The sequence below is a fragment of the Procambarus clarkii genome, chromosome 30 (genome assembly GCF_040958095.1).
Source record: "Procambarus clarkii isolate CNS0578487 chromosome 30, FALCON_Pclarkii_2.0, whole genome shotgun sequence".
Lineage (NCBI taxonomy): Eukaryota > Metazoa > Arthropoda > Malacostraca > Decapoda > Cambaridae > Procambarus > Procambarus clarkii.
The window spans coordinates 8,316,341-8,329,832 of record NC_091179.1 but is presented as its reverse complement, the minus strand read 5'-3'; the positions used below and the strand labels follow the sequence as shown (position 1 = coordinate 8,329,832).

The following is a 13,492-nucleotide window of genomic DNA, read 5'->3' as shown; positions in this document are numbered from 1 at the left end:
TTGGGGGTTGATATCACGCCAGACCTGTCTCCTGCAGCACATATCAAGCGGATAACATCAGCGGCATATGCCAGGCTGGCCAACATACGAACGGCATTCAGAAACTTGTGTAAAGAATCATTCAGAACTTTGTGTGTGTGTGTGTGTGAAGTAATTGTAACCGTGAACACCGGGGGGGGGGGGGTCACAAATGACCCTAAATGTGTAAATGTGTGTTCAGACGGTCATTACACTTGTCACAACGTGATCACCACCAAAGAACACCATAAAGTAGCTGTCACAACTGCAAGAAAAGTGACAGGTTGGATAACAAGAACCTTCCATCAAGGGATGCCATACCAATGATACTTTTCCAGACACTGGTGCTCTCTAAGGTGGGATATTATTACTGCACACAAACAGCCCCATTCATATCCGGGGAATTTGCTTTACCTGGAGAGCGTGCAAAAAGATCCTTTACTGCTAGAATCCACTCTATGAAACATCAACATTATTGGGATCAATTAAAAGATTTAAATCTATATTCTCTAGAACATAGGCGAGAGAGATACATCATTTATACGCGGAAAATATTGGAGTACCTGGATCCGAATCTGCACCTGGAAATAACATCACATGAAACCAGAAGGCATGGCAGGATGTGCAGAATACCCCCCATTGAAAACTAGAGGAGCAATAGGTACCCTGAGAGAGAACTCTATCAACATCAGAGGCCCAAGACTTTTTTAACCCTTACCCGCTACACATAAAGGGGCATAACTGGCCGGCCTCTCACACGATGTCAAGGAATTACCAGGCTGATTTGACAGCGTGTTTAACCCGAGTGTATAGGGTTAAATATGGTACATTGGGGCGTTTGGCAAATTAGTCACAAGACATAATGCAATTGATAATAATTTACATTACCAGTGATACATTTGATCACACAAAGTGTAAACCTGTATTTGCATGATTCCTTGCTTTTCTTGTTCAATTGCTTGCCCTTGCCTTCCTTGTTCGTTTGCTTCCTTTTCTTGCTGGCTCAGCGGTGCCAATGATCAATTTTATCACAATGTACGACCATTTTCGTCATATTGCAGACTTCTTTGCTTTTCTGACTCGCTTGGTGGCTTTCGTGCCCTGGTTTCGTGGCTTCCCTTGCGGACCCGGAGGCGCAGGGTGCGAACATGGTCCGTGTTGGCGGTGGGGTCCTGGCCGACGCCTCTGACTGCACTTAACGACTCACAAAGAGATAAGTGGAGAACAATTTTGTCTGCTGCTGATCAGAAACCTTCAGGAGCGAGCGAGCGACAGTAATAGGTGGCCCAAGCCAGGGCCAGCTTTGGGGGGGGAGTGTCGGTAGTGGAGACGAATGTCTTGTGTGGCCAAGATGGTGGAGGTGCACCGAACAGAGGAACACAAATCTTAAAGGAGATAGTGAGGGTGTGTGGAATAAGAAGAGAGGCACTGTGTGTGTATATACTAGAGGATAAAGAGTGGATGTTGTGTATAAGAGAGGAAAGAAAGCAGGTAGTGTATGAGAAGAGATAGTGTGTGTGATGTGTATAAAATGAGCTGAAAGTTACGAGGGGATATAGATGTACAGACGGCGAGTTTGGGTAGGCGGCGGCCTTATATGGCTCACGTAATGTTGGTTAAGCGGCCGCTGGCGGGGTTAGTGCTTGGATGGGGGGCACGCCCAGGCGAGAGGGGTGAGGAATTAACTGGTGTAGGCGTGAGGTAATTGATAGTTGCTTAGGTGTTTTTGGGTGGTAGTGGAAGGTACGTGTAGCGGGTAATGGATGGGGGGGAAGTCTTTTTGGGGCAAAACATGGGTGATTTTTGAAAGATGTGCGGCCCACTGATGGCTAGGTAAGGGGCGGTGAACGCGCCAAAGATGCGCCCAAAATAAGTTTTTTTTTTAAATGGCTGCCCTAGAGCTTGTGAGTAGAACAATTAGTCTTGGTTGAGGGTCCTTATCTTTGGTCCAGTTTGGTGATGAGTGGAGTTATGGGGGTGAGAGTTCCCAGAGTAGGCACTGTGGCGAATATGGCCCCCCTCCCCCCCCCCCCCTACGTCAGTGCTACTCTATAAGCAAACCCAACCCAATCTTCCCTTTCCTTTCCTAACTTACCCTATCCTATCCAATTCCTTTCCTACCCTTCCCTACCCTACCCTACCCTAGGGGTGTTGAGGAGTGTTGTTAACGCATATGTCGACCGTGCTCTCAGCCACAGCTCAGAATGGAAGCAAGTCGACGAAGAACTCTGTAGGGTAAGGCAGGTCCTAGTCAATAACGGCTTCTCTAATGGTTTCGTCGAAGACATCATAAGAAGGAAAGTGAAAAGTCATGCAACCTCTGAAGAGACAACTAACACAACACCTATACCCCCTATTAGACTATTTTACAGGAACTTCTTTTCCACAGCTCATAAAACGGAGGAAAGGGTCCTGAAAGATATTGTTAATAGAAACGTTATCCCTACAGACAAAAATCAGAGGATACAACTGACGATTTACTATAAAACCAGAAAAACGGCCAGCCTACTCATGAGAAACTCTCCAGACACAAAACAGAACGCTTTAAAAGAGACTAACGTCGTCTATGCCTTCAAATGCCCTCTTGGGGACTGTAAGCTCCAAAAAACCCAGTATATAGGCAAGACAACAACATCTCTTTCTAGGCGTTTAACGATGCATAAGCAACAGGGCTCCATTAAGGAACATATAATCTCTTCCCACAACCAAACCATCGCCAGAGAAATCCTAGTAAACAACACAGAAATCATCGATAGATACAGCGATAGCAGGCGGCTTGACGTTTGCGAGGCACTACACATCAAGAAGTCAACACCAGCAATCAACAGCCAATTATTGCACAACTATATTCTACCCACCTCAAGACTCCGCTCCAATATAGAAGCATCAAGAAATATGGACCAATGGGCTTTCTACAAACACTTCTATTCAATATCCATTGTTTCGTGTTCTGTCTTGTGTTGATGAAATTAATACCCTATTAATACTCTTGTTCTGTCTTGTGTTGATGAAATTAATACCCTATTAATACCACATCTTGTTCTGTCTTGTGTTAATGCCACATCACCCCTTCCACCTCACTCAAATGTAGATATAAAATCGGATATGCGTAAGTTCTATTCAGTTGTGCATTTGTGAACTAAAGTCTTTGAAAATGTAATAAGTTTTACGAAACGCGCTCGTGTCGCGTCAGACTAGAAATAAAAATGAATTTTGGAGAATTGATTTTTGATTTACCTCCAACAGTGAAACGAAATGTACGAAAGATTGAGAAAATTCGTGTTAGAATTATTAATCTTACTTTTTCGGTCATATTTAATAATATATATATATATATACGTATACATATATACATACACATCCATATATATATACACATCCATACTTAATCACCCACACAAATACACACATCAATAAACTTTCGTGTCACAAGTGATCAACAGTACACGTGAGCAGCGAATATGTACAGTACCTCTATTGTGTGTCTCAAGTACTTACCTAGTTGTGCTTGCGGGGGTTGAGCTCTGGCTCTTTGGTCAAGGGTGTGGTGGTGGTGTTATAGAATCAGCTACTCGGAACAAGTTCCAAGTAGCACGGGCTATGGTGAGCCCGGAGTGGACTTGCCTGCAAGTGTGTGGTGGGACCGGCTGTTTATACCTTGTGGTGGTTCCGGAAGCACCCCCCCCCCCCTTCTCTCTGCCCCTGGTTTCCGATCAGGCCTCCTGGGGCCAGATTCACGAAGCAGTTACGCAAGCACTTACGAACGTGTACATCTTTCCTCAATCTTTGACGGCTTTGGTTACATTTATTAAACAGTTTACAAGCATGAAAACTTCACAAATCAACTGTTGTTATTGTTATAAACAGCCTCCTGGTGCTTCGGAGCTCATTAACTGTTTAATAATTGTAAACAAAACCGCCAAAGATTGAGAAAAGATGTACAGGTTCGTAAGTGCTTGCGTTACTGCTTCGTGAATCTGGCCCCTGATTGACTAAGCATTGTGTCTACTGCTCGCAGTGAATGAGACTACTGCATCCCTGCTTGATACCTGTTGATGGGGTTCTGGGAGTTCTTCTACTCCCCAAGCCCGGCCCGAGGCCAGGCTCGACTTGTGAGAGCTTGGTCCACCAGGCTGTTGCTTGGAGCGGCCCGCAGGCCCACTTAATTTTTACCCGGCTAGAAAAATGTAGTCACCCCCCCCCCCCTCTCTCTATCCCTCCCGTTACGACTGCCGTTGGCTAGTCATATATCTAGAGCAAGGTTGCCTGGTTCCTTATTAAGACCACTCAATAGCTCGGTTCATAGAGCTTGGGGCCTCACACACACGAGTGGGGGTTCACGGTTCGAGTCTCCTAGAACCCAGGCGAAAAGGAATGCCAGGTTAGGTGATCACTGGAATCGTGCTTCGATTGGGCTACAATGTTTTATCTTGGGTGAGTGCTGGTGTCCTAGTTAGTTCGTCTAGTATCTTGCAGGTACCTGATAGCGTCTTGTAGGTACCTGATAGCGTCTTATAGGTACCTGATAGCGTTTTATAGGTACCTGATAGCTCCTCCTCCCGTATAGGTAGCATGGAGGTGGCAGTGTGTGTATAGCTGACAGTGTGTATATATATTCCAGCCTACGGTCTGTAAATATCATTCCTTTCTTTCCCCGTCCTTCTTTCTTCCTTCTTTCTTCCTTCTTCCTTCTCTCCTTCCTTTTGGTGTAATGGCGGCGGAAGGGGGGGGGGGGGGTTATCACGATATTTCTCACTGTGTGGAAAATGAGTATTTCATAGTCTTCATTCTCAGTGATGAAGTGTGGTGGCCCGGCTGGTGTAGGTTCCCTGCGACTCATTTCACAATCTTCTTATCTTGAGATGATTTCGGGGCTTTAGTGTCCTCGCGGTCCGGTCCTCGACCAGGCCTCCACCCCCCAGGAAGCAGCCCGTGACAGCTGACTAACACCCAGGTACCTATTTTACTGCTAGGTAACAGGGGCATAGGGTGAAAGAAACTCTGCCCATTTGTTTCTGCCTCGTGCAGGAATCGAACCCGCGCCACAGAATTACGAGTCCTGCGCGCTATCCACCAGGCTACGAAGCCCCTCACATATTACCACAAGGTGGTAATATGATATATATATATATCATAATAACTGATATATTAGGTTGGTTATTTTCCTTAAATTGATCTTATAATTCAGGAGGCATTCTTGACAGGTGTGTGCCCTCTAACGGGCCAGGTTGACAGGTGTGCCCTCTAACGGGCCAGGTTGACAGGTGTGTCCTCTAACGGGCCAGGTTGACAGGTGTGTGCCCTCTAACGGGCCAGGTTGACAGGTGTGTGCCCTCTAACGGGCCAGGTTGACAGGTGTGCCCTCTAACGGGCCAGGTTGACAGGTGTGTGCCCTCTAACGGGCCAGGTTGACAGGTGTGTGCCCTCTAACGGGCCAGGTTGACAGGTGTGTGCCCTCTAACGGGCCAGGTTGACAGGTGTGCCTTTAATGAGACAGGTACGAGGTCACGGAGAGACTGCCACGACTGTTTATATATATTTATACATATATATTTTATAGTACCACGTCATAGTGTACTGTTACCCACGGTGTGGATGAGGCCCACTTCTGGAGGGAGGGTAGGTAGGTAGGTGTTGGTTCTACATGATGTAGGTGTTGACGGGGGGGCAGGATGGGTTGACAGGGGGAGGGGGTAGGATGGGTTGACAGGGGCAGGATGGGTTGACGAGGGGCAGGATGGGTTGACAGGGGGGGAGGGCAGATGGGTTGACAGGGGCGGCAGGATGGGTTGACGGGGGGGGGGGCAGGATGGGTTGACGGGGGGGAGCAGGATGGGTTGACGGGGGCAGGATGGGTTGACGGGGGCAGGATGGGTTGACAGGGGGGGGGGCAGATGGGTTGACAGGGGGCAGGATGGGTTGACGAGGGGCAGGATGGGTTGACAGGGCCAGGATGGGTTGACAGGGGGGCAGGATGGGTATAGGGGAAGGGGGGAGCAAGAGGACAAGGGTTGACTAAAGGCCTGACTGGTGTATTTGCGGGACTCTGACCATTATCATGGCTGCCAAGGCCGCTGACATCACCACCTCAACACTTATATAGTGTTTTCCTTCCTCGTCTCTCACCCCCTTCAGTCCTCTCTTCCTCTCTCCCCCTTCAGTCCTCTCTTCCTCTCTCCCCCTTCAGTCCTCTCTCCCCCCTTCAGTCCTCTCTTCCTCTCTCCCCCCTTCAGTCCTCTCTTCCTCTCTTCCCCCTTCAGTCCTCTCTTCCCCCTTCAGTCCTCTCTTCCTCTCTTCCCCCTTCAGTCCTCTCTTCCTCTCTTCCCCCTTCAGTCCTCTCTTCCTCTCTCCCCCCTTCAGTCCTCTCTTCCTCTCTCCCCCCTTCAGTCCTCTCTTCCTCTCTCCCCCCTTCAGTCCTCTCTTCCTCTCTCCCCCCTTCAGTCCTCTCTTCCTCTCTTCCCCCTTCAGTCCTCTCTTCCTCTCTCCCCCCTTCAGTCCTCTCTTCCTCTCTCCCCCCTTCAGTCCTCTCTTCGTCTCTTCCCCCTTCAGTCCTCTCTTCCCCCTTCAGTCCTCTCTTCCCCCTTCAGTCCTCTCTTCCCCCTCTCCTCTTCCCCCCACCTCCCCTCACTAGTATTATAGCACTACTACTACTACCACCAACACTACAGAGGAAGATCTTCATTTTGTTTCTCGTGTCGGTCTGGCCGCCAGCTGGAGCCACCACGCTGGCCTCCTCAAGTGTTGTTGTTGTTATAGATTCAGCTACTCGGAACAAGTTCCAAGTAGCACGGGCTATGGTGAGCCCGTAGCTTACCTGGCACAGGAGCGGGGCAAGTAGCACGGGCTATGGTGAGCCCGTAACTTACCTGGCACAGGACCACGATCTTAAAGTGGTCATATACTCGTTTCATACTGGATATTCTTGCCGGTCCCGCGATGTTTGTTTTGTCCTGTACCGGATATATGTGCTCCGGACTATTTCCTCTCCACACCTCCCTCGAACGACCTTCCAACTCCCCTATTGGGTAGTTGGGAGATAGTTGTAAAGTAGTTGGGTAGTTGAGTGTGGCTTGTGAAGTTCCTTCTCTGGCTGCTTGGTATCTGCTTGATCTGCTTGATGGGGTTCTGGGAGGTCTTCTACTCCCCAATCCCGGCCCGAGGCCAGACTCGACTTGTGAGAGTTTGGTCCACTAAGCTGTTGCTTGGAGCGGCCCGCAGGCCCACATACCCACCACAGCCCGGCTGATCCGGAACTTCTCTTAGAAAACAGTCCAGTTTTCTCTTGAAGATGTCCACGGTTGTTCCGGCAATATTTCTTATAGTCGCTGGGAGGACGTTGAACAACCGCGGACCTCTGATGTCGTTGACCTCTGATGTTGGACCTCTGATGTTGGACCTCTGATGTCGTTGACCTCTGATGTGACCTCTCCTGAAGGACAGGAGACAGACTAAGTGTGGTCTACAGCCTCTAGGGATGAGCACAGTGGTCCAGCTAAGACACACTCCAATCCCCTTCGGATTGTTACGTCATGGTGGCGGTGGTGAGCCAGGCATCTCAACCTAACCGATTGATTGATGAAGATTAAGCCGCCTTACAAGGGGTGGCACGGGCATGAATAGCCCGTAGATACTGTAGATGTTTGGAGTGAATGTTGGTCTTTGGTCGTGTAGCATCTTGAAGTGTGCCTGGTCTAACATCTTGAAGTGTCTTAGATATATACCTTCGTTAGTGGCGTTCATGTCATAGTGACATCAAATTATTTAGCATCAAAATAGATAAATTAATCAAAACAAAGCATATTTATCTCCATATATACTTTATCATATATACTCGCCACGTGCTTGATATACTCGCCACGTGCTTGATATACTCGCCACGTGTGGTAACCGACCTGTGAGATTTATATTTATTTAATTTATATGAATTTATATTTACGTTAATTTATATACTTCGATAGCAATTTGTATAATGATAAGTGGACTGTATTTCTGCAATAATCTCATAATCTCACAAATCGATCCTCTACACATTAGGGGGGGGTTATTAAATTAATATATATGCAGCCAATCAAACTACAGTAATAGCTACATACATTGATGAGGTTCCTTATCTTATAGTACAGCAGGTTAGTCCACCAGGTATAACTAGGGTGTAGACACCAAATTATCCTCTTTGAGGCAGCTTCCATCACCCAGTAACTGGTGCACAAAATCTTGCATCCTCGTCTTGACCTGTCAAAAGTGCGCTAGCTGTGAAGCCAGATACCTATATATGACAAGTATATCAGAGAAAACAGTACATGGAACATGAAGACCTGGCTTAATTACCTTTAGTTTGAGGCTTCCACGTGATCTAACCGGGTCACCCTATATCCTGACATTAATGGCCATAAATGAATGATAAACGGGTTTCGGATAGACACTTAACTTGAATTGTAGACATCGTGTTGGAGATGGTACCTTTGGTTTCCATAACACTACGTCCAAGTAAAATTAACAGGAGCCGAATTTGCTCCCGTGTGAGCCTCTGGTCTCGTTATAAACAATGGCTGTTTAACACTCCATACTATTGACGTTACTGGCCGACATTGTCCAGAATGATAGGAGCCGAATTTGCTCCACACGTCTCGGAGGTGACACAACAATGGCTGCCCTCCTCCTCACTCTGACGCCTGGCTTACATTGTCCACATTTCAGAAAGTGATAGAAGGGTCACATTTACTCTACTTTAATATTGATAATTAAGTTAATTTATATAAGATGTTTTTATGATGGTAAAGTCCAAAGACTAATGTATTTAAGAATAATTCCCAGCAGAATAGCTGGTGAATTATAATAGTATGTGGTGATGATATCCCGTTTTCTTTAGACGGAAATTCCACTACAAGTTACGTTTTCTATGGGTAACTTGTTGGTAATACAGCTATTATCTGTATGATTATTAAATGGTGTCGGATTTTCCGACATAATTCCCCAGGGGGCTGCTCACGGGTCGAAGTCCTATTTAGAACAGACAAACACCGATACTCCTCCTTCGTATTATTAGATTAATTTGATTTTAGTAGTTAGTAATCACACATTTGTGCGTCTGTTCGTACAGGACGGATGTCCCGTACTAGAGTTGCAGGGGTTAGAAGTCTAATGCGATTTCATTTCCCTGTCAACTCTTGAAAGGCTAATATTCAAGCCTAATTACATATTATTTAACCCAGAAGACTGGATGTGATCAAGTACTACAGTCAAGTATGATTCAGGGACTGCAGTGAGATCAGTGACATTAGATATAACTTGAAGTTTCTTCAGGTAACTGGTCACTGATATATAAACACTGAGGCCCATGGAATACATCTTGATTAAATAATAAATGTATCAAATCAGTCATCAGATTTATTGGGGTTTAATTTAGTTAATTGATTCAGAAGATTGAATAGCTCATCATTAAAGTAAAGTGTGGTTCTGAGACTGCAGTGGGTTCAGTGACATTGGTCGCAGTGACTTGTAGCTGTTTTAGGCTACTGTTCACTGATTTGCCACTGAGGCCTCATGAACTCATCTCCAGCTTTAAATGATGATACTAACATCAACCTCTGTTAGTATAGTCAGCTGTAATCTCCTTAGTATAATGCTACTGGAGAAATATAATCAGCTGACAAATTTAGATTTCTACTGGTATTGTTTATCTGCAGGCATAGGTCTCCTCAGGCTTGATACTGGGCCTGAGAGTAATTTACCTCCTGCAGAGTTTAACATGGTTATACCCTGATATTTAGTAGGGCTACCAATGAATCGATGGCAATAGTCTGTCCCTACAAGGAGACCGAAGTCAGTGAGGTGATCAGACTTAATATTATCTGCCAATTTTATTCCTCTATTTCTCAGGAATTTGGCTGTTGCTCGCAGACCTTGAACTTGTAGGTCTACTGGTATTTTGTCCACCACAATGGCTTGTACTCTACAGACGTACCTGCCTAAACGTACTGATGGTTGTACCTCCTGGTAGACTTGAGGTCCTGCATCTGTTACAAACCCTGAGATGTTGAATGACATCTGGGCTACAGGCCTTAATTGTAATTCATCTGCCAACCTTTTAGTGATGTATGTTCTTTGGGATCCTTGGTCAAACAACCCACGGGTATGGACCTTGGCCCTCTTATTCAGGATGGTAATTTGGGCAGTAGGCAAAGTCGTATTACCTTTAGACTTTGCTGATTGGACACTCTTTGTTGGTTGCACCTTGCAGTACTGTACTGAGGTGGGAATGCTATCTTCCACCTTGGGGTTTGGAGACGTTGTTTTGGTGTCTCTGCACAATGCTGCATGGTGTTGACCTTTGTTACACCTATTACAGGTGTGTAATTGGGTATCACAGTCCTTGATGTTATGTTTCCTGAGACACCTCGTGCAATGTTGCAAATCTTTGAGTCGCTCAACACGGGCGTCACTATCAGGAAAATTAGAGCAGTGGTACATTGAATGTTTCTCATTACAGAACAAACATGTTCCATAGCTTCCAGTACCCTTTGGTGTCACGTTCTTGGGTGACACAGTAACTATAGGCTTGGAGGGTCCAACTGCATATACGCCCACACTGCCACTGTTCCACTTTGGTGTTGAATTATATTGTCTAGATTGATTTGGAGTACCTTTGGTACTCTGTGGTTTACTATTATTGGTTTCTGAGGGTTTACTTGGTGGTTTTAATTTGTCATGTGTTCGTAATTGATGAACTACTGACTTTAAACCTTCAGATATTTCATTCATGGATAAGATGCTTTTATTGTAATGAGCACTCATTTGTCTCAATATGTCCCTAGGTATTTTCTCCTGGACAATTATTTTCAAGACCCACTCAGCCCCGTTTGTATCTGCTGTCAGGCTGAGGGCATTGATCAATGATTCTACCTCCAGCTTGAAGACTTGGAGTGAATCAGCTGAAGCCTCCGGTGGGGGTAAATGCAACAGCTCATGAACTAAATGTGATGTTCTTACTTCTGGATCAGCATAATTATCCTTGAGGAGTTTTACTGCCAGATCATAGCCGTCATTAGTTAATCTCAGATGGGATACTACTGTTTTAGCCTCACCTGATAATTGGCCTTGCAAATAAGAGAATTTACTACTCTTTGGTAAAGATTGTTTTGAGTCTACAAGGTCAACGAATTTGTTCCAAAATTCATCCCAATCTTCCTCATCTTTTCCTGAGAAAGTGGGTAAATTAATTGGAGGGAGTCGAGCTTCTGCTTGACTCGTATTAGATGCAACTGTTGTTGTTGTTGCTGTTGCCTTGTTCTGGGCAATTAATTTGACATAAGGCTGTAACGTGGCCTGAGTGTGATCTTCAAAATTCGCAAGATCAACCATAATGTCGTCTATTTCTGTTTCTGATAAATTGGTATTGGCAAGTTCAGCCACATATGTTGCTATTTGACATTTGATTTGCTCAAATTTACCTGCAGCTGCTTGATAATAGCTTTCCAGGTCAGCATAATCAACTGTTGATTGTTGTGACAAATCTTCACATTTCTTGATCTGTCTTGTTAAGTGGCCTTTAAGACCTGCAAGGGTTCTTTTCATTCTCCCTGCATTATCCATACTGGCTAGTTGGTGAAGCCTTGTGGGGCTTGTACTTGGGCTGCTCATAATACTGAACAAGCACTGATGGTAGCCTAGGGTAAATTCTGAACTCACTAGGCAATAATCCTACCTCTACTAGAGGTTAGCACTTAAAATTAATACACATTATATGTATACAATCATACACACTAATGATTTGAGTGATAAACCAGTGTCACTGGAAGTACCTTTAGGTTAGCTCTTCTATATCACCCTAGGATGGTAGAGACACTAATTAATCACTCAAAGGTGTAATGATCATAAGTAAATTATTATATATACAACTCAACTCGAGTTGATAAAAATTACACCCAAAATAGGGTCTGCACCATTCATTAATGGTGTTAGGTTGTTGAATATAGTACAACTGACTATGGTAATAATGGGACTAGGATGAACGATAATAGTTCAACTAGTCATATCCTACCCTGTTGTGGGTTGGCAATTAGTAAATACACTGTGATCACTAGTGCAATATATATTAAATAATTCTCTATTTTGGAGAAATAATATACACAATTATTGATAATAGCCTCTTAATTAGCCTCTATGAAACTTCTAATATTATCAAGAAGTATTAAATATTATTAGTGACCTCGCGAAATAAACTCCACAAAATTCGTAGATAATCTCTCGCGAAATGTAACACCACGAAATCCGTGAACAATATCGCGAAGACACAGTCACTAATTAGGCTGGCTTCTATATTAGCGCTGTCATTTCACGAAATAACACGCCACCAAATATCTGTGGGTGTGCATGAAACCGCTGACGAAGCTGAACTGGGCTGAGGGAGGCTCCTGAGCTCCCTCGAGGCTACGCTGCCGTCTTGACTGCTGGCTTTGTTTAAATAACACTGCACTAGTATATTTAATGAATCCACTGGTTAACTGGTTCATCCGGTACTAAGATGACCAAATGTGGGTTCAAAGGACCGAATATTCCGGTTCCGAAGGTCCAAATAATGTGGTAACCGACCTGTGAGATTTATATTTATTTAATTTATATGAATTTATATTTACGTTAATTTATATACTTCGATAGCAATTTGTATAATGATAAGTGGACTGTATTTCTGCAATAATCTCATAATCTCACAAATCGATCCTCTACACATTAGGGGGGGGGTTATTAAATTAATATATATGCAGCCAATCAAACTACAGTAATAGCTACATACATTGATGAGGTTCCTTATCTTATAGTACAGCAGGTTAGTCCACCAGGTATAACTAGGGTGTAGACACCAAATTATCCTCTTTGAGGCAGCTTCCATCACCCAGTAACTGGTGCACAAAATCTTGCATCCTCGTCTTGACCTGTCAAAAGTGCGCTAGCTGTGAAGCCAGATACCTATATATGACAAGTATATCAGAGAAAACAGTACATGGAACATGAAGACCTGGCTTAATTACCTTTAGTTTGAGGCTTCCACGTGATCTAACCGGGTCACCCTATATCCTGACATTAATGGCCATAAATGAATGATAAACGGGTTTCGGATAGACACTTAACTTGAATTGTAGACATCGTGTTGGAGATGGTACCTTTGGTTTCCATAACACTACGTCCAAGTAAAATTAACAGGAGCCGAATTTGCTCCCGTGTGAGCCTCTGGTCTCGTTATAAACAATGGCTGTTTAACACTCCATACTATTGACGTTACTGGCCGACATTGTCCAGAATGATAGGAGCCGAATTTGCTCCACACGTCTCGGAGGTGACACAACAATGGCTGCCCTCCTCCTCACTCTGACGCCTGGCTTACATTGTCCACATTTCAGAAAGTGATAGAAGGGTCACATTTACTCTACTTTAATATTGATAATTAAGTTAATTTATATAAGATGTTTTTATGATG

The 13,492-nt window shown here is 44.6% G+C and overlaps 2 protein-coding genes across 5 annotated transcripts in view; one reads left to right on the top strand and one right to left on the bottom strand.

Annotated features, from left to right (window-relative positions):
- LOC138370072 (AF4/FMR2 family member lilli-like) overlaps window positions 1–13,492 on the top strand; it is a 307,388-nt gene that overhangs the window by 214,418 nt on the left and 79,478 nt on the right. The window lies entirely within an intron of this gene.
- Window positions 7,800–13,492, bottom strand: part of LOC138369884 (methyl-accepting chemotaxis protein 2-like) — a 13,131-nt gene continuing 7,438 nt past the window's right edge. Inside the window, exon 3 of the mRNA XM_069333629.1 lies at window positions 7,800–7,910. Coding sequence (XP_069189730.1) covers window positions 7,800–7,910 — 111 coding nt within the window. The remainder of the gene's footprint in view (window positions 7,911–13,492) is intronic.